General features: G+C 35.4%; 1 protein-coding gene across 1 annotated transcript in view; it reads left to right on the top strand.

The window, feature by feature from the left end:
* LOC126961199 (disintegrin and metalloproteinase domain-containing protein 18) overlaps positions 1–23,320 on the top strand; it is a 119,698-nt gene that overhangs the window by 68,341 nt on the left and 28,037 nt on the right. The window contains exons 12-14 of the mRNA XM_050801321.1: positions 4,128–4,233; positions 6,756–6,945; positions 20,449–20,529. Of these exons, the coding sequence (XP_050657278.1) occupies positions 4,128–4,233; positions 6,756–6,945; positions 20,449–20,529 (377 nt within the window). The remainder of the gene's footprint in view (positions 1–4,127; positions 4,234–6,755; positions 6,946–20,448; positions 20,530–23,320) is intronic.

Genomic DNA, 23,320 nt, shown 5'->3' with positions numbered 1-23,320 from the left:
GACTTTTTTTGGTTGGTAGGCTATTAGTTATTGCCTCAGGGTCTATTGTTGGTCTATTCAGGGATTCAACTTCTTCCTGGTTTAGTCTTGGGAGGGTGTATGTGTCCAGGAATTTATCCATTTCTTCCAGATTTTCTAGTTTATTTGTGTAGAGGTGTTTATAGTATTCTCTGATGGCAGTTTGTATTTCTGTAGGATCCGTGATGTTATCCCTTTGCCATTTTTTATCGCATCTATTTGATTCTTCTTTCTTTTCTTCTTTATTAGTCTTGCTAGCAGTCTGTCAATTTTGTTGATCTTTTCAAAAATCCAGATCCTGGATTCATTGATTTTTTAAAGGGTTTTTTGTGTCTCTATCTCTTTCAGTTCCGCTCTGATCTAAGTTATTTGTTGCCTTCTGCTAGCTTTTGAATTTATTTGCTCTTGCTTCTCTAGTTCTTTCAACATGATGTTATGGTGTTGATTTTAGATCTTTCCTGCTTTCTCTTGTGGACATTAGTGCTATAAATTTCCTTCTACACACTGCTTTAAATGTGTCCCAGAAATTCTGGTACATTGTGTCTTCGTTCTCATTGGTTTCAAAGAACATCTTTATTTCTGCCTTCATTTCATTATTTACCTGGTAGTCATTCAGGAGCAGATTGTTCAGTTTCCATGTAGTTGTATGGTTTTGAGTGAGTTTCTTAATTCTGAGTTCTAATTTGAGTGCACTGTGGTATGAGAGACAGTTTATTGTGATTTCTGTTCTTTTACATTTGCTGAGGTGTGCTTTGCTTCCAATTTTGTGGTCAGTTTTAGAATAAGTGCAATGTGGTGCTGAGAATAACGTATATTCTGTTGATTTGGGCTGGAGAGTTCTGTGGATGTCTATTAGGCCTGCTTGTTGCAGAGCTGAGTTCAGGTCCTGAATATCCTTGTTAACCTTCTGTCTCGTTGATCTGTCTAATATTGACAGTGGGGTGTTAAAGTCTCCCATTATTATTGTGTGGGAGTCTAAGTCTCTTTGTAGGTCTCTAAGGATTTGCTTTATGAATCTGGGTGCTCCTGTATTGGGTGCATATATATATTTATGATAGTTAGCTCTTCTTGTTGAATTGATCCCTTTACCATTATGTAATGGCCTTTATTGTCTCTTTTGATCTTTGTTGGTTTAAAGTCTGCTTTATCAGAGACTAGGATTGAAACCCCTCCTTTTTTTTGCTTTCCATTTGCTTGGTAGATCTTCCTCCATCCCTTTATTTTGAGCCTATATGCGTCTTTGCATGTGAGATGAGTCTCCTGAATACAGCACACTGATGGGTCTTGATTCTTTATCCAATTTGCCAGTCTGTGTCTTTTCATTGGGGCATTTATCCCATTTACATTTAAGGTTAATATTGTTATGTGTGAATTTGATCCTCTCATTATGATGTTCACTGGTTATTTTTCCCATTAATTGATGCAGTTTCTTCCTAGCCTCGATGGTGTTTACAATTTGGCCTCTTTTTGCAGTGGCTGGTACCAGTTCTTTCTTTCCATGTTTAGTGCTTCCTTCAGGAGCTCCTGTAAGGCAGGCCTGGTGGTGACAAAATCTCTCAGCATTTGCTTGTCTGTAAAGGATTTTATTTCTCCTTCACTTATGAAACTTAGTTTGACTGGATATAAAATTCTGGGTTGAAAATTCTTTTCTTTAAGAATGTTGAATATTGGCCTCCACTCTCTTCTGGCTTGTAGGGTTTCTGCCAAGAGATCCACTGTTAGTCTGATGGGCTTCCCTTTGTGGGTAATCCGAACTCTTTCTCTGGGTGCCCTTAACATTTTTCCCTTCATTTCAACCTTTGTGAATCTGACAATTATGTGTCTTGAGGTTGCTCTTCTCTAGGAGTATCTTTGCAGCGTTCTCTGTATTTCCTGAAGTTGAATGTTGGCTTGCCTTGCTAGGTTGGGGAAGTTCTCCTGGATAATATCCTGAAGAGTGTTTTCCAACTTGCTTCCATTCTCCCCATCACTTTCGGGTATACCAATCAAACGTAGATTTGGTCTGTTCATATAGTCCCATATTTCTTGGAGGTTTTGTTCATTTCTTTTTACTCTTTTTTCTCTAACCTTGTTTTCTCACTTTATTTCATTAATTTCATCTTCAATCACTGATACCCTTTCTTCCACTTAATCGAATCGGCTATTGATGCTTGTGCATGCCTCACGAAGTTCTCGTGCCATGGTTTTCAGCTCCATCGGGTCATTTAAGGTCTTCTCTACACTGCTTATTCTAGTTAGCCATTCATCTAATCTTTTTTCAAGGTTTTTAGCTTCATTGTGATGGATTTGAACATCCTTCTTTAGCTTGGAGAAGTTTATTATTACCAACTGTCAACTCGTCAAAGTCATTCTCCATCCAGCTTTGTTCCATTGCTGGGGAGGAGCTGTGATCCTTTGGAGGAGAAGCAGCACTCTGATTTTCAGAATTTTCAGCTTTTCTGCTCTGGTTTCTCCTCATCTTTGTGGTTTTGTCTACCTTTGGTCTTTGATGTTGGCGACCTACAGATGGGATTTTGGTATAGATGACTTTTTTGTTGATGTTGATTCTATTTCTTTCTGTTTGCTAGTTTTCCTTCTAATGGTCAGGTCCCTCAGCTGCAGGTCTGTTGAAGTTTGCTGGAGGTCTACTCCAGACCCTGTTTCCCTGGGTATCACCAGCGGAGGCTGCAGAACAACAAATATTGCAGAACAGCAAATATTGCTTCATCCCAGAGGGGCAGCCACCTATATGAAGTGTCTGTCGGCCCCTACTGGGAGGTGTCTCCTAGTTAGGCTACACGGGGGTCAGGGACCCACTTGAAGAGGCAGTCTGTCCCTTCTCAGAGCTCAACTGTCATGATGGGAGAACCACTGCTCTCTTCAGAACTATCAGACAGGGACGTTTAAGTCTGCAGAAGTTGTCTGCTGCCTTTTGTTCAGGTATGCCCTGCCCACAGAGGTGGAGTCTAGAGGCAGTAGGCCTTGTTGAGCTGTGGTGGGCTCCACCAAGTTCCAGCTTCCTGGCCACTTTGTTTACCTACTCAAGCCTCAGCAATGGCAGATGCCCCTCCCTCAACCAGGCTGCTGTCTCGCAGATCGATCCCAGACTGCTGCACTAGCAGCGAGCAAGGTTCTGTGGGCGTGGGACCTGTCGAGCCAGGCACAGGAGAGAATCACCTTGTCTGCCAATTTCTAAGATCTTGGGAAAAGTGCAATATTTGGGTGGGAGTGCCCCATTTTTCCAGGTAGTCTGTTACAGCCTCTCTTGGCTAAGAATGGGAAATCCTCTAACCCCTTGTGCTTCTGGGGTGAGGTGATGCCCCGCCCTGCTTCAGCTCACCCTCCATGGGCTGCACCCACTGTCCAGCCAGTCCCAGTGAGATGAACCAGGTACCTCTGTTGGAAATGCAGAAATCACCCGTCTTCTGCATTGATCACACTGGGAGCTGCAGACTGGAGCTGTTCCTATTCGGCCATCTTGGCAAGTGTATTATTTTCTATCCCTATTTGAAAAGAAGATTAGAAATAGTTTACATTCACATAGAGTGGATAACAGGATTCATTTAGAATTTTTCTCCAGGGTTACATTTGCTCTTTTTCCCTCCATCATAATACAGTAGAAGAGATTTGGACTTCTCATAAAACGTAACATTGATCCAATCCATCAGTGATTTTATACTAGTCAGGCAAAATAAGCAAAGGATAGCCAGCATGCTGGAAGGACCAAATAAAACACATGTGCTACAAAGGACAGGAGATAGACTCTGGAAAACTATGTAAGTTCCAGAGGTTTCTGTCCATAAGTGACATGCTTCAAATCTCTCATTTCGTTAAGAAGAGGAAGTTACAAGGTCAAGCCCAATATTCATTAGACTAGGAAGTATTTGCTCCCACCAGAAAAAGAAACATACTGTTTTTTAAAAAAATAACTTACTGCAATAGATATAATCATTTTCTGTGTGTGTAAGATAAGACAATATTTCTTTCTACTTGCATCGACAGGGTATGCATAGGAACAAAAGCATGATCAGTAAGTACATTATCTTTATGAAATTAAATTTCCTTAGTCTGTTACTGACATTTAATTTATATTAAGACTGATAATTCAACTGACATATTTGCATTTTAAGGTGCTCAAGGTGCTCCATTTGCCTGTTTTAAAGAAGTTAATTCTCTGCATGAAACATCTGAAAACTGTGGTTTTAAAAATTCACAACCATTACCATGTGAAAGGAAGTACGTATGTAGAAAATGATTACTTATTTGAATCATAAAAATTATGTATTTTTATCAAGAGATACTAAGTAGTAATGAACGTTAAATTGTGTAACATGGGAATATTTTCAAATACCAATACATACTTTTTTTCTATGAAATTCAGGATTTTATATTATTTTCCCTTGATGTCATCCTAAAAATGAGACTGGACAAAAAAAAATGCTGATACTTAGTAACAGAGGAAGAAAATGGACACACAGTGCCAGAAATCAGAACTGCTACTCTATATTGAGAATTCAAATGAGGTTTTGTATTAAGTCTGTAAATAGCAACAATCTTAAAGCAAACCTCAAGCTTTGATTTTTAAGACATAGAATTGTTGAGAAGAAGAAAGTTATTTTTGTTTTTGCTGATTGTGTCCAAAACATCAATATGTAAAGCATGGAAGTATCTGTTAATAGCTAAATTCAGACTATTGGGACGTAGTGTCACTATAATCCATGTAATAAAGGGATTAATGAAATCCAGTAATCTAATAAAGGAAGTGCCTACCCCATAACGAATATTTCCTTAATTTTATCTTCCTTAATTTCATTGAAAATTAAAGAGTCACAAAAATGTGTAACAGAGCCAGATTCACAAAATAAGAGAATGGGAATAACATAAAAAAAATTAGATATAATTAATTCAGGGAGAAGCAGACATTTCTTTTAGTCTCAAAGACATAGCCAGGAAAAACCATAATAAAATCCTCAGGTAAGCACCACTATCAGTACTGTTAAAAACAATACGGTTCCTTTATGAAGATGAGAAATGGATGAAGAAGGTATCCAGTTGGGTGGGACTAAAGTAGTATCCTCCATCACCCTCCTCCTTATATGAAATTACTATGGATATGTATGCTGTGGAGAAGATGCAGAACTTCCCACTTGCCCCAACACAGGAGGATTAGTACATGGAAAGAAGAAAGGTAGAATCACAAAGAAAGTACTGATGAGTGGGGATCTCAGGAGGAGACCCTGCATAATGAGCCACACCTATTGGATATTAATACAGAGCACCAGGGGCCAGCAGTCTCAGTTACACCACAGTGGATCCCCACAAAGACAGAAGATGGTGGTATGACAGCCCCCACTTAATCTTCTTCCTGATGTTCAGAGGCACATTTGCTGCCTTTAATTTAAGATTATTCATAAAAAAAGATAAAAGATACCTGGAAGAAATTGTGAAAGTTAGTAAACATGACTCCTTTGGACTTTGTCTTATGTGATAATAGTACATGAATTTTCCTGAAATATCATCATTAGATGAAACTAAAATTGAATAGCATACGTCATCTCATCTAAACAGACTGCGATTCCTTTTCAGAAAAGAAAAAAATAGTTCTAAGAATTTAACTGTAAGTGCAAATTTTGGGAAAATGGACTTGGAGGAAGAATTTGTACTCGATAGCCAGACTAGAAGGATACATACGTACTATGCAAGTCTGGTTTAGAATACATTCTATAGAAAGAGAGTGGAGCCAAAATCAAAAGAAATATCGAGACCTGGGAAAGTAGAAAAGTTATGCTGGAGAGAAGACAAAAGTGGAATGTAATTTAGGTTTCAGCTCTTAATCTCATTTCAATCTTTACTTCTTGATGTAATTAAGTTTATTCTTCTGATACTGAAAAAGCCTCAAATGGTCTTTTAGGACAAATGGGTAAAATTCCCTAAGAGGAGCCTTTTGATTAAATAATAATGACATGTTCAGTAGACGCAGATCAATGGCTAAAAATGATTATTCTCATTGAGGATGGTATTTGATAATTAGATTTCAATAATTTCAAGTAAAAAAAAGTTACATAGATTGTCTTTCAGAGCATAGTCTAGAAATACTGTTAGCCTCATAGAGAAGCCAGTATTTTACCCAATGATAGATTACAAATGGCGAAATAAAGCATCTGTGGGATAAGATAACCTTTGGTATGCTTGTGGCATAGAGGGGATCTAAAAGTTCTTAAATTTTTAACAGATAAGTTAAATATGCTGGAAATATCTGTATGTTGGGAGAAATTGTGGATCAAAATGAAGGGTGTGTATACAGCAGAAATGTACTGTCCATACATCAGGACAAGAATGATAGGCACAATAAAATGTACAGAAAGAGAAATGCAATTAGCCACTCTCAGCAAATTTTGTGTAATAAGTGACCAGGCTGGCCAAGCTATATCAAACTGGGGCAAGTGACTAATTCTCCCAGAGTGTGGTAAAATGTGAATGGTCTAAGACGACTGGAACCTAGAGAACCAAAATTGGGCTCTATAATAGGAAATGAAGTCATGTCTTCACATCTGAGTTAAGCATATACATTTCAATTCTGCTATTAAGACAGTTGCATTTAGTTGTTGTGCACCATAAAATAATGTTTTAGTTTGGCATTTTTCAAGTGTTGTACTGTCAATTAACAGTACTTATGTTACCATCTATGCAGTACTCACTTGGAACTTGTTATCATTAAGAGATAAACTGATAAGGAATTTTTTGCTTTCCACTTCCAGGGATGTTCTCTGTGGAAAATTAGCTTGTGTTCAGCCGCATAAAAATGCTTATAAAAGTGACATTCAATATACAGTTTATTCATATATTCAAGACCATGTCTGTGTATCTATAGCCACTGGGTCCTCCATGAGATCAGATGGAACAGACAATGCCTATGTGGCTGATGGCACCATGTGTGGTCCAGAAATGGTAACAAAAATGTGATAATTTATATTCAGCTGTGTTAAATTATGTTGATTATCAGATACTGCATTCCATGATGACTATCACAATTATATTGAATGGATTTAAACTTGTGCTGGCATTTATTTCCCATGTGATGTTTAAATGATAATTAAAACAAGCCTAAATTATCCAATTACGTTGCTTTTTGGATTAAAATACTATCAGTCTTTATGTAAAAAGAGTATATATATATATATATATTTTAAGCACAAGATTTTACTAACTGACATCTGGTAGCTTTAAATTGTAAAATGCTAATACAAAGTTTCCCATTTTCCTTGTTTCACAAAGAACATTAATTGACTTTACATATTTCTTAAATTATTTGATTTGTATCTGATCAAAATACAAGTGTACAAAAGGTTTGAAACCAAACAATCTATACTGGGAAACATTGCTATAGTATGCATATACAGGCTCATGCATGAATATATATGAACGCTTGTATCTGTGTCATCATAACATAAAAAGAGGACAAAAAGGCTTTAGAGACTTGGTTAATCTTGCAATACAAGGGCACATGTTCCAGAAAACATGATACTATGTGACATCTGAAATTTCGCACAATAATTATAAATAGAGTGTTGCATTTAAATGTCATTTGGTGCTTATTTGATGTGTAAAAATAAAACAAAACCTAGAAATAGAGGATGAGTTAGTTAATTGTTATATCTGGTGTCAGCAACCCTAATCCCTTGAGAAACCTTCGTGTGGTGATCTGCTCCTGTAATGACTCTCAGTGATCCCACTCTCTGTCATTCATTCCTTTGTGTAATCCCTTCCTTTGCCTGTAGGCTGTATCTAATGACTTGCTTGTAACAAATAAAATGCAAAAGTTTTGGAATGTCACAAGATTAGAGGTTGGAGACAAGAAAGAAGATGAGAACAGATAGTGACTTCTGTTTTGCATGGACTGTCTCCCTTGCGTTCTCAGATTGCTTGCTTTGCTGAAGCAAGCTGCCTTCCTGGAAAATCCCACGAGGAAAGCAACTGTGGGACAGTGAAAATCTGAGGCCCTCAGTTCAACAGCCTGTGAGGGACTGAATTCTGCCAAAACCACACAAGCAAGCTATGAAGAGGAGCTTTGCAAGTCAGACCAAGAGATGAGACAACAGTCCCAGAAAGCAGATAACACCTTGATTTCAGCTTGTAAGAGACTGTGAAGCAGAGAACCCAGATAAGATGTGCTTGAATTTCAGACTCACAGAAGCTGTGATATAATAAATATGTGTTGTTTAATGTCATTAATTTTGGTGATAATTTTGTTAGGCAGCAATAGATAACTGATACAGATTTGATACCTGGAAATATGGTACTGCTGTAACAAATACCTTAAAAAGTGGGAAGGAATATAGAACAAGGAAGTAGATAGAGACCAAAAGCATGTTGAAGACCAAGGTACAGAAAGCTTAAATTGCCTGGGACGGACCTTAAGGACAACTCCGGAGTTTAAGGACCTGGCTGGTGAGGGCTCAAGTGGTAGTTAGGAGTATATTATTAAAGACTGGAGGAAGTAAGGTTCTTTTTATATAGTGGCAGAAAGCTTAGCATATTGTCTTCTACACGTATGTGGAAAGTAGAATATGTACATAACTTGGTGATCTAGCTTCTGATCCCTTCTAACAGCTTATAATATAATATGAAATGAAATAAGCTGAGGGAACTGTTAAATAAAACATAACCATTGATGATTTTGAAAAATCTTAGCCTCTACAGACAGCAAAGGATGCTGAAATAAAGAAATGGATTCCAAGAACTATTAGGAAACCATGGTCAAGAGTGAGGCTATAAAACACTAGTTAAGAGTTCCAAAAGATTAGTCAAGATCAACTCTTAACTAATGTTCTACAATAAAAGGCTCAGAATTTTATTCAGTTATACAAAAGTCCTTTCAAGAAGGAAAGACTGTGCCTCACAAATCCTCTAATTTTAAAAAGTAGAGCATCTAGAAACTTCAGAGCTTTGTCCTTCAGCCATCTCAGCAGAAGCCCAAGGTAGAAAATGGTTCATTTCAAAGATATTTGAGAGCATGGCTTTTGTTTAATGTAATGAGTCCCAAAGAGATTCACAGGAGACCCACAGTTTTTGAGAAACTGCCAGTAAAGAAAATACAAAATGAAAAGAGGCTGTTGGACCCCCAAAATTCTACTGAGAGGAGGCAGGCTGAGACAATTGCTCAGAGGCAAACGCGTGCTATCTTTCCTGAAAAAGGAAGGAATACTTAATGAAATAAGAACTGAGAAGGCAGAACTGAGAGCCAAGAGAGATTATTCACAAACCTTGAAAGCCAATCAAGGAACTCCCAACATGAGCCCTTCTAGATATTTCAGAATTGCTATGGACTAGTAATTCCTTTTTAGTTCTAATCCTCCCCCCAACACACACACTTTGAATGAAAGTATCTGTAAGTTATTCTATGCCTTTATTACCATTATATATTGTTGGGGTTGGGGACAGATTACTCTCTAGTGTCAAAGATCTACAAATGGAGGAGCAATACTCAAGGAAGTATACCCATGAACTTAATCCACAGATGGAGTTAACTCAGATGAAGAAATAGGCTTTGAACTGATGCTATAATGAAATGAGAATGCTGGAGAGCTTGACAATTCTTGTGGTTTTTATGTCTAAAAGATACGCAACATTAGAAGCTGAACTGTGCTGCTCAGCACCTCGCCTGGCTAGTTTTTTGTATTTTTTAGTAGAGACGGGGTTGCACTTTAAAATGCTAGGATTACAGGCTTGATCCAGTATCTTACCATCTTCTGCTTACTCCCTTCATAATACACTTTCCCTACCAACTATGTGAGGGATGGACACAGTGACTTGCTTCTAGCAAATAGAGTATGGAAAAAATGGTGGACTATAACTTACAATATTAGGTTACAACAGATAGTATTTTTCATTTTGTTCTCCTGCCCCTTCTTCATTGCTTACTTGGATGAAACAAGCTGCCACATTGAAGAGTAATACATGGGAAGAAACTGAGTATGTCCTCCACCCAAAAGACCTTGAGGAAATGAGCATGTTAATACAACAGCCTTCTGACAACCACGTGACAAATTTGGAAGCATATTCATTTTAGTAAAAGCTTCAGATGAAATTGGCTGTCATTTTAATACCAGTCTAGGCAAATATCTGAAGCAAAAGACCAAGCTGTGCCATTCCTTTCATCACTTGCAGAAACTGAGATAATACGGGTATTGTTTCCTTGTCCAAAGACAAACTTCTAAGAGTGCAATTTCTGATTTGCAAGCTAAGTATGTTTTTGGTTCTATGAGAAACTGCTATAATCTTTGATTGAGTGGCTCTACCATTTTTCATTTCCACTAGCAGTGTGTGAGTGAGAAGTTTCTCCATATCCTCACTGGCATTTGGTGTTAGCACTACTTATTATTTTCTCATTTTTATATGTGCATAGTGATATTTGCATTCTTTAATGGTTAATTATATTCAATATTTTTTCAATGAACTTATATGTCATCAGTATATCCTCCTGAGTAAAGCATTGGATCATGTCTAGCCTATTTTAATCAGATTGTCTTTTTTTAAAGTTCAGTTTGTTTTTAAATATCATAAAGGCAAGATGGCAAATATTTTCTTCTACTCTGTAGTTTGCTTTACTTACTTTTTTTGGTTGAATGTATAGTTTTATTTGACATACAAAAACCACTTTGAAACACCAAGATGGGAGGATCACTTGAGCTCAGGAATTCCAGACCTGCCTGGGAAACACAGTGAGACCTTGTCTCTAAAAAAAGTAATAATATTTTAAAAAATTAGCCAGGTGAGGTGGCACACACCTGTAGACTCAGCTACTTGGGAGGCTGAAGCAAGAGGATCTCTTGAGCTCAGGAGATTGGGGCTTTCACACCACTGCACTCCACTCTGGTTAACAAAGCAAGACCCTGTCTCAAATAAATAAATAAATAGAAGATAAAGAAATAAACAATAAGTTGATGAGTTTAGAGATAATTATACATCTGTGAAATGATCACTACCTTCCATGTTGTAAGCTATTTATAACTTCCAAAACTTTTTCCCAATCTTTTATTTATTTATTTACTTATTTATTATTGTTACCTTTCTCATAGAAGCATTTAACATATGATCTATCCCCTAGGAATTTTTTAAGTACATAATACATTATTGTTAACTATATAAACTGTGACATTCAGTCAATCTCTAGGAATTACTTATCTCAGATAACCAAAATGTTTTAACTTTTGACTAATATCTCCCCATTTCTCCCTTCCCCCAGTCCCTAGTAACCACCATTCCACTCTCTGTTTCTGTTAAGTTTTATTATTTAAGATTTGTCATATAAGCAATATCATGTAGCATTTGTTTTTCTGTGCTTGGCTTATTTTGTTTAGCCTATTGTCCTCTAGGTTCATCCATGTTGTTGCAAATGGCAGGAATTCCTTTTTTATAGCTAAGTAATATTCCATTGTATATATATATCATATTTTCTTTATCCATTCATTTATTAATGGACATTTAGATTAGATTTCTTCCATGTTTTGGTTATTGTTAAAAATTCTACATTGAAGAGGGTAGTGTGGACATCTCTTTAGAATCCAGTTCCTTTGGATGTTTACCCAGTAGCGCAATTGGTGGATCATATGGTATTTCTATTTTCAGATTTTGAGAAGCTTATGTACTGCTTCCCATAGTGGCTATATGAATTTATATTCCCACCAACAGTGTACAAGGGTTCCTGTGTTGGTTTATATTAGGTGTCAACCTGACTGGATTGAAGAATGCCTAGATTGCTGGTAAAGTATTGTTTCTAAGTTTGTCTTTGAGTGTTGCCAGAGGAGATTAACATTTGAGTCAGTGGACTGGGAGAGGAAGACCCACCCTCAACGTGGTTTACAGCCCGACTAGAAAAAAAGCAGAAGGAAGAAGTTAGGATAAGCTGGCTTGCTGAGTCTTCTGGCTTTCATCTTTCTCCCATGCTGAATGCTTCCTTCCAACCTCTGCCTGTTATCCAGTTCCAAAGTTGCTTCCCCATTTTCAGGTATCTTTATAGCAATGCCGCACTTCTCTGGTATCAATTTTCTGTATTAGTCTGTTCTCACTCTGGTATAAAGAACTACCTGAGACTAGGTAATTTATGAAGAAAAGAGATTTAACTGACTCACAGTTCCACAGGCTGTACAGGAGGCCTGGCTGGGGAAGCCTCAGGAAACTTACAATCACAGTGAAAGGCAAAGGGGAAATAAGTACATATCCACATGGCTGGCAAGAGAGAGAGAGAAGAGAGAGGAGAAAGAAGGGGGAAGTGCTACACACATTCAAATAACCAGATCTCATGAGAACTCACTATCACGAAAACAGCAAGGGGGACATCTACCCCCATGATCCAATCACCTCCTAACAGATCCCTCCGCCAGCATTGGGGATTACAATTCAACATGAGATTTGGGTGGAGATGTAGAGCCAAATCATATCAGTTCCCTTTTCTCCACATCTTCTCCAACTCTTATTATCTTTAGTCTTTTTGATAATAGCTATGCTTACAGGTATGAGGTGATGTCTTATTGTGGTTTTAATTTGCATTTTTCTAATGATTTATTAGTGATTTTGAGTATTTTTTTTCTAATATCTGTTGGTGATTTGTATCTTTTTAAAATAAATTTCTATTTATATACTTTGCCCAGTTTTTAATCAGATCATTTTCTTACCATTCATTTGTTAGAGTTCCTCTTATATTTTGGATATTAACTCCTCATCAGATGTATGGGTTTTAAATGTTTTCTATCATTTCATAGGCTGTTTATTCTCTCTGTTAACTGTGTCCTTGACTACGCAGAAGATTTTCTTTGATATAATCCAATTTGTCTATTTTTGCTTTTGTTGCATATACAATTCGTACCTTCAAAATCATGCCCAAACCAATGTCATGAAGATTTTCTGTTATGTTTTCTTTTATTAATTTTATAATTTCAGGTCTTATGGGTTTTTAAATCCATTTTGAGTTGATTTTTGTATGATGTGAGATAAGGGTCTAATTTCATGTTTCTACATATAATATCCAGTTTTCCTGGATATTGACTATAATATCCAGTTTTCTTAACCAGTTTTTGAAGGGAATTTCCATTTCCCTGTTGTGTATTCTTGGCATATTTTTCTAAAATCCATTGACTGTATATTTGTGAATTTATTTCTGGGCTCTCTATTCTGTCCCGTTGTCCATGTATTTGTTTTCATGCCAGTACCATGCCATTTTGCACGCTATCAATTTGTAGTATAGTTTTAAGTCAGATTTTGTGATGCCTCCAGCTTTGTTATGTTTGCTTAATAATGGACTTTTGTTGCTTTATAAAAATTTTGAATTTTTTTCTTTTTCTATGAAGATTGTCATTTATATTTTGATACAGATTGCATTGAACCTGTAGGTTGCTTTCGATAGTATGGACAAAAAATATATTTGCAGTCTGTGAAAATGAGATATGTTTTCATTTGTTTGTACCATATTCAATTTTTTTCATCAAGATTTTATATATTTCAATGTTCAGGTGTTTGTCCTCCTGATTAAATTTATTCATAAGTATTATTGGGAGCTATTATAAACAGGATAACTTCTTTGATTTTCTTTTTCAGAATGTTTGTTATTAGCGTATAGAAACCTGTGTACACAGGAGCAGTTCTGGTTCCCGTGTCTGCAAGAGCTTACTGGACTCTGGGGCTATCCTGCAGCCTAAGTCTGCAGCAGTGTGCTGGTGTCTGAATCCACTGGCACAGGACTGGGGCCTGGGTCTGCAGGGGTAGATCTGGAGCCTGGGTTCATGGCGACTGGCTTGGTGATGTGGTCTCCTGGAGTGAGTCTGTTGCTGGAATTTGCAGCAAATTCAGACACATACTTCACTCTTTCTCACCAATGGGAGAGCTCCCAGGTGGAGAGCATCTTTCTCCAATCTGCTCTGTTAGGCTTGGGCGAGAATTGACATGGTTAAAGTAAAATCATTCTTCCTACATTTTCCAATTTGTCTTTCCTCATTTCTGTGCTCCACATTGGTTCTTTCTTCCCTCTCTTAGATTTCAGAGTTCTGATGAAGATTATTTCATGCATGAATGGCTGCCAGATCAGTCTTTGAACCTCCCATTACTCCATTTTGCTAACGCCATTCCTGTAGCTTTTTCCCCCCGTCCTCTTTAGAACAGCTCTTCTCAGAACAAAAACTTTTTATTTTCATAAGGTCCAGTTTAGCTTTTATGTATCATGTTTCCTTTTATGTATCATGCTTTTGGTGTCAAATCTAATAATTTTTCATCTAGAACTAGATCATGAAGCTGTTCTCCTGTGTTTTTCAAAAATGTATATTCCATTTTACATTGGAGTCCACATTCCAATGTGGACTTAAAGTGTAACTTAAAGTGTAACTTAAAGTGTAACTTTAAGTTAACACTTTCATGAAGTTTAAGAGTTTTTTTGTTTGCTTGTTTGTTTTTTGCCTATGTATGGCCATTTAGTTAAAAACTGTTTGTTGAAAGGCTCTTCTTTCTCCATTGAATTACTTTTGTACCTTTGTCAAAAATTAATTAGGTATATTTTGTGGGTCTATTTTGGAGTTCTCTGCACTGTTAAATTGGTCTACATGTCTATTCATCTGTCATTAGCATACTCTTGATTTCCCTAATTCTGAAGTAAACCTTAGTATTAGGCAGGGTGATTCTCTTCACCGTATTACTATTTTTCAAAATTGTTTTGGCTATTCTAAGTTCTGTAACTTTTCATATGAATTTTAGAATAAACTTATGTTAGACAAAATATTTGGAGAATTTTGATAGAAATTGTGTAAAAACTGTAGATGAATTTGAGGAGAATTGACATCTTTACTATATTGTCTTTCAATCTATGAATATGATAAGTCTCTTCAACTATATAGGTAGTCTTTGATTTCTTTTATCAGTAGTATATAATTTCCAGGATATAGATCCAGTATGTACTTTTTACATTTAAATGTAAGTATTTTGCTTACACTGGAACAATTTTAAATGGTATTATGTTTTAATTTTCACACATACGATTGTTAGAGAAATGTGATTTTTATGTATTGAACTTGTGTCCTGAAACCTTGGTAAACTCACGTCTTAGCTCTAAAAGTTTTTAAGGATGTGTTTGTTAATATTTGGTATGTGGTCAATTATATCACATGAAAAATGGGAATGCTTAATGTTTTCTTTTATAATGTTTTTTTAAATTTACTCTTCTTGCCTTATTTCACCAACTAGAAATATAACTACTATGCTGAAAAATACTGGTAGGAGGGGACACCCTGGCCTTCTTCCTGCTCTTCTGGGAAAACATTCAGTTTTTCTTAATTAAGTGTGATGTTAACTATAGGTTTTTGAAGATGTTCCTTCACTGTTTCTTCATCATTGAGGGAGTTCCTATCTATTATTTGTTTACCTAGAGGTTTTTTTTCTTAAAATCATAAATGAATACTGAAGTTTGTCTCATGCTTTTTCTGTGTTACTGGATGTAATTATGTGAGTTTTCTTGTTTGGAATTATAATTATGTTGAGTCACGTTGTCTAAAAAACAGTATATGGAAGTTCGTTGATGGCATTTGGACACTTCAATATTCTGGATCCTCAAGAAAAATATGTGTTTGTAAAGACAATAAATGTCCTCTTATTCTGTGTATACTAAAGTAGCTTTGTAGAGATTAGATGGCACAAGAGATTGAATTTACATGGTAAATTTTGGGGAGATTGCTTGAAATTAGCAAAAACTTTGATCATGGCTGTTTAGGAGACATAACAGTGGTAAGCGTATAAGATCAAGGAACCAACAGATTCAGTGTCTGGTGAGAGTCCACTCTCTGCTTCAAAAATGGCACCTTCTTGCTGCATCCTCACATGGGAGAAAGAGTGAATAAGCTCCCTTGGAGCTCTTCTAAAAGAGCACCAATCCCATTGATGAAGGTTCTTTTCTCATAACCTAATGACCCTCACACTCCCTAAAAGCCTCACTTATCAATAATCCTGCATTGGGTATTGGGTTTGAACATATGAATTTGGGGGAACACAAACATTCAAATCATAACATTACACCTCTGACCCCCTAAATTCATGTTATTCTCATATGTAAAATGTATTCCATCCCAGTAGCCCCCAAATCCATAACTCATTCTAATGTCAACTCAAAAGTCTAAAGTCCAGATTTTCATCTAAATATCATCTAACTCAGATATGGGTGCAATTCAAGATATGATTCATCCTAAGGCATTTTGCCTTCCAGCTTTGAACTTGTGAAATCAATTTATTTACTGACAAAATACAATAGTAAACAGGCATAGGATACACATGCCCATTACAAAAGGGAGAAATAGGAAGGAAGAAAGGGTTCCAAGTAAGTCCAAAATCCAATGAGGCAAAAAACATTAACTATTAGAGTTGGAGAACAATTTTTTGACATATCTTCCAGACACACTGGGGCACCAACTGGGCCCCCAAGGCTCTCGGCAGCCCAGTCTCAATGGATGTGCTGGTTACAGCCCATGCACACCTCTCACAGGTTGGAGTTGTATGTCTGGGGTTCTCTTAGGCTAGAGTTGCACACCAGTGACTCAACCGACCTGAGGTTAAGGGGGCAGTTCTGTACTCATTGCTTGAGTAATCATGACCCTAGTGGGGGCTATCTGTGCTGGCCTCACTCTTGCTCTCAGCTCCACTGGGCATTGCCCTAGTATGACAGTTTTCTGCCTGTGCTCTGAGGGTCTCTGGGGCATCCTTTGAAGTCCAGATGAAGGCAGCCACGCCTCCATTGGTTGTTCACTCTGGGCCCTCGTAGAGATGGCACCAAGGAGACACCCCCAAGGTTGATACAATGTGCCCTCCAGAAGGACATTCCCTTGGGCCTCATCCCATCTGGGCCCACAGGAGCCCCACCTGGTATGCTTGAGAAGCAGTTTGCTAGAATGCAGGGAACAGAGACTTGAGACATCACGAGCAGTAAGTGCCAAAGTCCTGTGGGTGCATGAAGCTCCTCTTTTGACAAAGATCTGTCCCTGAAGCCTTGTAACTCCGATTCGTAATGGGAGTGGCAGCACTGATAATCTCTGAAATGCCTTCAGGGTCATTCTTCCATTGATTTGGGGAATATCACCTAGTTTCCGAACCTTCTTAATCTCTTTTTCAAAAGGTGGCTTGGTCATATCCTTGGTGTTTTCTCCCGAAAATGTGCTTTTTCATTCTTTACAACATGGTGGGGATAAGAATTTTCCAAATCTTTTAGTTCTGCTTTCCTTTTCATTATAAATTCCATGTTTAATATTTATTTCTTCTCACACTTTACTATAAACTGATAAAAAAGCATGTTGCACCCTCCACCATCTGCTAACATATTTCTTCTTCTCTGAAATATCCTATTTCATGGCTCAGAAATTCCACCTTCTACAAAACACTAGGACACAAACAATTTAGCCAAGTTATTTGCCTCTTTATAACAAAGATCATCTTTCCCTCAGTTTCCAGTATCTTGGTCCTCATTTCAATTGAGACCTCATAAAAATGGCTTTCACCATCCATTTTCCTACCAATGCTCTGATCACAATCAGTTAGGTAACCTGTGAGAGGACTGAGGCTCTCTCTACAGCTATCCTCTTCTGAGCCCTCACCAGAATCATCCTTAATTCTCCACTTACAGCAATGTAGGCTTTTTCTAGCATGCACTTCCAAACCTTTTCAGCCTCCAGTCATTAGTGAGTTCCAAAGCAACTTCCATATCTTTAGGTATTTGTTATAGCAACATTTCACCTCTCAGTACCAATTTCTGTCTTAGTGCATTCATGCTGCTATAATGAAATACTTGAGACTGGTTAATTTACAAACAACAGGAATGTACTACTTAATAGTTTTTGAGACTGAGAAGTCCAAGATCAAAGTGCTAGCAGATTTAGTGCCTGGTTGGGACTGGTTCTCTGCTTTAAAGTTGGTACCTTGCCATGTCGTCACGTGACAGAAATGGTGAACAAGCTCCACTGGACCTCTTTTATTAAGGCACTAATCCCATTCATGGGGATTCTACCCTCATGACCTAATTGCCTTCTAAGGGCTCCACCTTTCAATATGATTGCACTGCAGATTAGGTTTCAACAAGTGAATTTTGGAGAACACAAACATTCCAACCACAGCATGTTAATATCTTGGTTAAAGTGTTTCGTTTTTCATTTCTAAAATGACAATAGCTTGTTTGTCTCTTTTGTTCTTAAATGATTACAATTTTTGACATACAAAAAACAACAATAGTTAAGAAAAATTATTTTCAGACTTATTTTTTATTCATTATTTGCTTTTAAGAAATGCATAGGAATCAGAACTCTGTGCAATTGGAAACTTCTTTGTTGAACTATCAGTTATCGCACATCACTTGCAGTGTATTATGTGATTAAAAGTGTGTTTCCATTTCTTTGTTTGGTGCATATTCATATTGAGCCAACAGATCTAAGGGGAATTTGTTGAAAGTTAACTAAGAGTGCCTTCATCACAGGATGTTGACCACATTGATTTTTAAAAATAGATTCCTATTTTTTTTACTTGAAGTGTCTTTTGTCCAACTAGACTTCCAGAATGGATTGCAGAAATACAGATATTAAGTGAAACATGTTCAGTTATAATATTAGTATACATTTTAATATAAAGCTATTTTCACATTCCCATGTGGCCTTTTGCACCTATATATAGAAAGTTCTTGTGCTACTTAGAATACGATAAAAAATAATCTCAAAAACATTCAAAATATGTCTATGCAATATTCACATAAATTTTGATGCATACTTAAATGGCCATGAATGGTACTTTATTCTGTTTCCTAAAATTATTTACAATGCATAATTTGTTGTCTTCTTATTCTGATCAGCAATGTATAACTTTAAATCAAACTTATGATCCAGTGAGAAATGTTAGTTAACTTAAGAGTTCATCGCTTGATTATTAATTTCTTATAATCTCCCTTCCTTATACATACACTGGTCTAAATTAGACAAGGTTATTCTATTGTATCATATTTTAGGTTCGGGAGGTATATGTGCAGGTTTGTTACATGGGTAAATTACCTGTCACTGAGGCTTGGTGTACAAATGATTCCATCACCAAGGTAGTGAGCATAGTACCCAAGAGTAGCCTCCCAAACTAGGCCCCTTTCCCTATCCTCCCCTTTCAAGCAGTCCCAGTATCTATTGTTCCACTTTTTTTCTGCCATGTGTATTTAATGTTGAAGAGATAGTCACACTCCCACGTTTATCGCCGCACTATTCACAATAACCAAACTATGGAATCAACCTAATTGCTCATTAATGGGTGAATAGATAAAGCAAATGTGGCACATACACACAACAGAATCATTATTTAGTGATAAACAAATAAATTCATGTTATTTGCAGAACATGGATGAACCTAGGGACCATTGTATTAACTGAATTAAGCCAAGCACAGAGAAATAAATATCATATATTCTTACTCATACATGGAAGCTAAAAATAGTCTTGGATATCTTTTTATTTTTTGCTGAATTGCTCTGGCCAGAACACCTGATATTTGCTGAATATGAGAGGCAAAACCGGGTTGACATATGCAACTTATAATCTATAAATTGGTTTCATGCAGATTTGAGGAAATAATTAAAAAGCTAATTTTTATTCATGTTTGGTATTGTTATATTGTGAATGACTTAAGCAGATTTTATGGTGACATTTTGAAATAAAAAAGAAGCTTACAAAGTCAGAAAAAAAATAGAAAAACATAAATGAGGCAAAACACCACATATCTAGAGGATTATTCACCACTGTATTACCCATTTTGCAATAAAAAAAGTTTTATAAGAAATACATATTTTTCTTGCCGTATTATTTTGAGGAATATTATAACAAAGATTCATAACTTATGAATTATACTTAAAATCTAAACAAAATGATTTTCTGTTCCATTTTTTGAGAAGATAAGTCATTAACATTTAATCAATTATTCATAACAAAACATTAACATAATTTAGAAAACGCATATGATGAGTGTCTCAATCCAATCCCAGCTGTAAGTATCAAAAACCAAAACTATATGTAACCTTTACATAAACCACGTCAAGGTAAGCACCCTCAGTTTTTTTGCTTGCAATTACTTTGTTTAGATTTTTGTATTAATGACTAATATTAATATAATTAATATTATCTTAATAGTTTATTAATATTAGTCATATCGATATTAATAAAAGTCTTTCAACTTAACCATCTCTTATGCATATATATGAAACCATTTATGTTTTTTCTTGTTTTTTTTTTTTTTTTTTTAATATAATTAATATTTATCTTAATAATTTACTTTAATTTAGGGTATCGATGTGCATAACGTAAAAGTCTTTCAACTTAACCATCTCTTGTGCATATATATGAAACCATTTATGTTTTTTCTTGTTTTATATGATATTTGTGAATTGTAAAAATTTTGTTTGTTTCATTTTAGTACTGTGTAAATAAAACCTGCAGAAAAGTTCATTTAACGGGATATAACTGTAATACCACCACAAAATGCAAAGGGAAAGGGGTAAGTCACTTTTGTATCTGAATTTCATGTTATCGTTGTGGGTAATTCAAATAAACATCTGTTTATGAGGATTGAGAGTCTAAGCTATTTAAACTTGCCCAGGTCTAGTAGACTAATATAAAGAAAATTACTTGACCTAGTTTCAACACTGTATAACATATTAAGTGAATTGTACAAGATACGTATTGAACTGTAAGCAGTCACAACTTAATAATTAGTAATATGTTTAAATAAAAACATTTACTCTTCTTCAACACAAATAAATGCATTTTTACTTATATTGTGAACATACTTTTTCTCCCACATACATTTAATAATTAAGGCATATGAGCATACAATATTTTACAGAGTATACTTAAAAACACGTTGACATATCAGGGAATATTTTTTTCTCATGGAGAGACTTCCAATAGCAAATGCAACTTCACGCAAAAAGCTTTCTTATTTCTTCTGAGTTGTTTGTCTGTTTTAATCCATTTATTAAAATTTACAAGTTGAGGGTTTTAAAAAATTATTTTCCTAAAAGAAAATCAGTGCGTGACGTAGTTAACATTATAAGAGTAACCTCAAATTCACCAGAATGTATTAATATTTAATTCTATAATCTCTAAATTAGTTGGATTCAGCAGGTATTAAATGCTAGTACATTGTCAGTAATTTGCTATCAGTTGTTAACAAAGAAAATAGCCACATTTTAATGTTTTGTTTTTTTCTTTCTGTAATTATAATTTTTGGCTTGAGTTTTTCACTTCCTCTTTTGTATTATAGGTTTTCAGCCTTATTATTTTTTATAATATCTCAACACAAAGTTATACATTATCGATTTTTACTACCATATTTCATTGGGTACACAATTGTTTTCTTCATATATTTTTATTTACATTGAGTCATTTTACTTCTACTTTTTAGATTTTTTTGATAAAACCTTTTACTATGAAATATTACATTCATAAAGGAAATACATAAGGTAAAACTTCTGTATTTACATTAATTTATATTTCTACATATGTTATATGTTGTAGTTAAAATGTTTAAAAAGAAAAACTACTTAAAAATAATTATAAGTCGATAGAAATCTTACTGAATCTAGGCAAATTTGCATAGATTCTCTAATGACAGTTCTCAATAGACAGCTTTATCATTTATCATTCCAGTTCAATTGAATTAGCATGTAGGTGTTCTGAAATTCTATTATTCATGAAATGTTGCCAGTTATGATAGTGTCATTCTCTTTTTATTAGTGATATACTTTTCATTAGTTGCCATGGACAGTTATAATTTATTACTCTGAAAACTAGTAGTCTAAGCGTCAATATCAAGAAGTTAAGAAAATAACAGAATACTAAATTCAGGCTTTTATGCATGATTCAATATAAGTGGTGGATATTCTTGCTGTGAAAGAAAAAAATTCAAGGCTCCACACTTTAGTGTAATAGTTGCAGAATATTTTTATTATAATTTTCTATTAAAATAATTCTTTTGTTTCTAGTTTGTTTTCTATTATGAATAAATGTTAAATTTTATCAAAGACTTTTTCTTCATCTATTGACTTTACTATATGATTTTCCCCTTTAATCTGTTAATGTACAAATGTATTTATTGATTTTTAAAATAGTAAGCCAACTTTAATTCCCAGAATAAAACCAACCATGACCTGCTTTTAGTTCAACTTTTGAGTATTTTATTTGATATAAATGTTTCTATCTTATGGATTTGATAGTTTTATATCTTGTACTTAATGTTTCTGATTTTGTATCAAGGTTATGCTATTTTGGTGGTGCTTCTTCGTTGTATATTTTCTATAGTAGCTTTAAAAAAATTAGCAGACATTTTTCAGAGCAATGTTTGGTTTACATAAAAACAAGCACCAAGTATAGTGAACTACAATATATCCGGTCCCTCTCCCTCCCTGCTTCCCTTATTATTTTGCATCTTGCCTTAGAGCGATACCCTATAATTCCTGTGCTACTATTTATACGTTATTATTAACTACAGTCTATAGTTTACATTGGGTTCATTGGGTTTAATTCTTTGTACTTTCTATGGGTCCTAAAAATATATGGGTCTTATAAAATATGCATCTTAAAAAATATGTGGGTCTTAAAAATATGTTTCCATTATTACAGTATCATACAGAATAGTTTCACTGTGGAAGAATGCCCTGTGATCCACATATTTAGCCCTTCATCCCTTTCCATAAACTCCTAGAAACCCATGAACTTTTTACTGTGTCTTAGTAATATTTATTTAAGATCCCTCCATGTCTTTTCATGGCTTTATGGCTTACTTGCTTTTATCATTGAATAATATTCCACTCTACAGATGTACCACAGTGTGTTTGATCATTCATCTATTAAAGGACAATGTGGGTTTTTTTTTTTTTTTTTTTTCCATTTTGGGCAATTGTGAATAACAATTGCTATAAACACTCATTTACAGGTTTTGGTGTGGACATAGTTTTTATTTCAGTTGGGTATTATATGCAATTACTGAGTCATATAATAGCAGCATGTTTGTTTAGTTTTGCAGGAAGTTACTAAATTGTCTTTCAAAGTAGATGTATCATTTCGCATTCTCATCAACAATGAATGAGAGTTCTTGTTGCTTGACGTCTTCACCAACATTTGGTGTTTTCAGCCATTGAGATTTTAAGCATTCTAATTATTTAGTAGTAATTCAATGTTGTTTTAATTTACAGCTCTCTAATGACATATGATGTTGAGCATCTTTTATTACACTTATTTGGAATATGCGTATCTTCTATAATGAAGCATCTTAATCTTTTGCCTGT

The sequence above is a fragment of the Macaca thibetana genome, chromosome 8 (genome assembly GCF_024542745.1).
Source record: "Macaca thibetana thibetana isolate TM-01 chromosome 8, ASM2454274v1, whole genome shotgun sequence".
Lineage (NCBI taxonomy): Eukaryota > Metazoa > Chordata > Mammalia > Primates > Cercopithecidae > Macaca > Macaca thibetana.
This window is presented reverse-complemented; position numbering and strand designations above follow the sequence as displayed.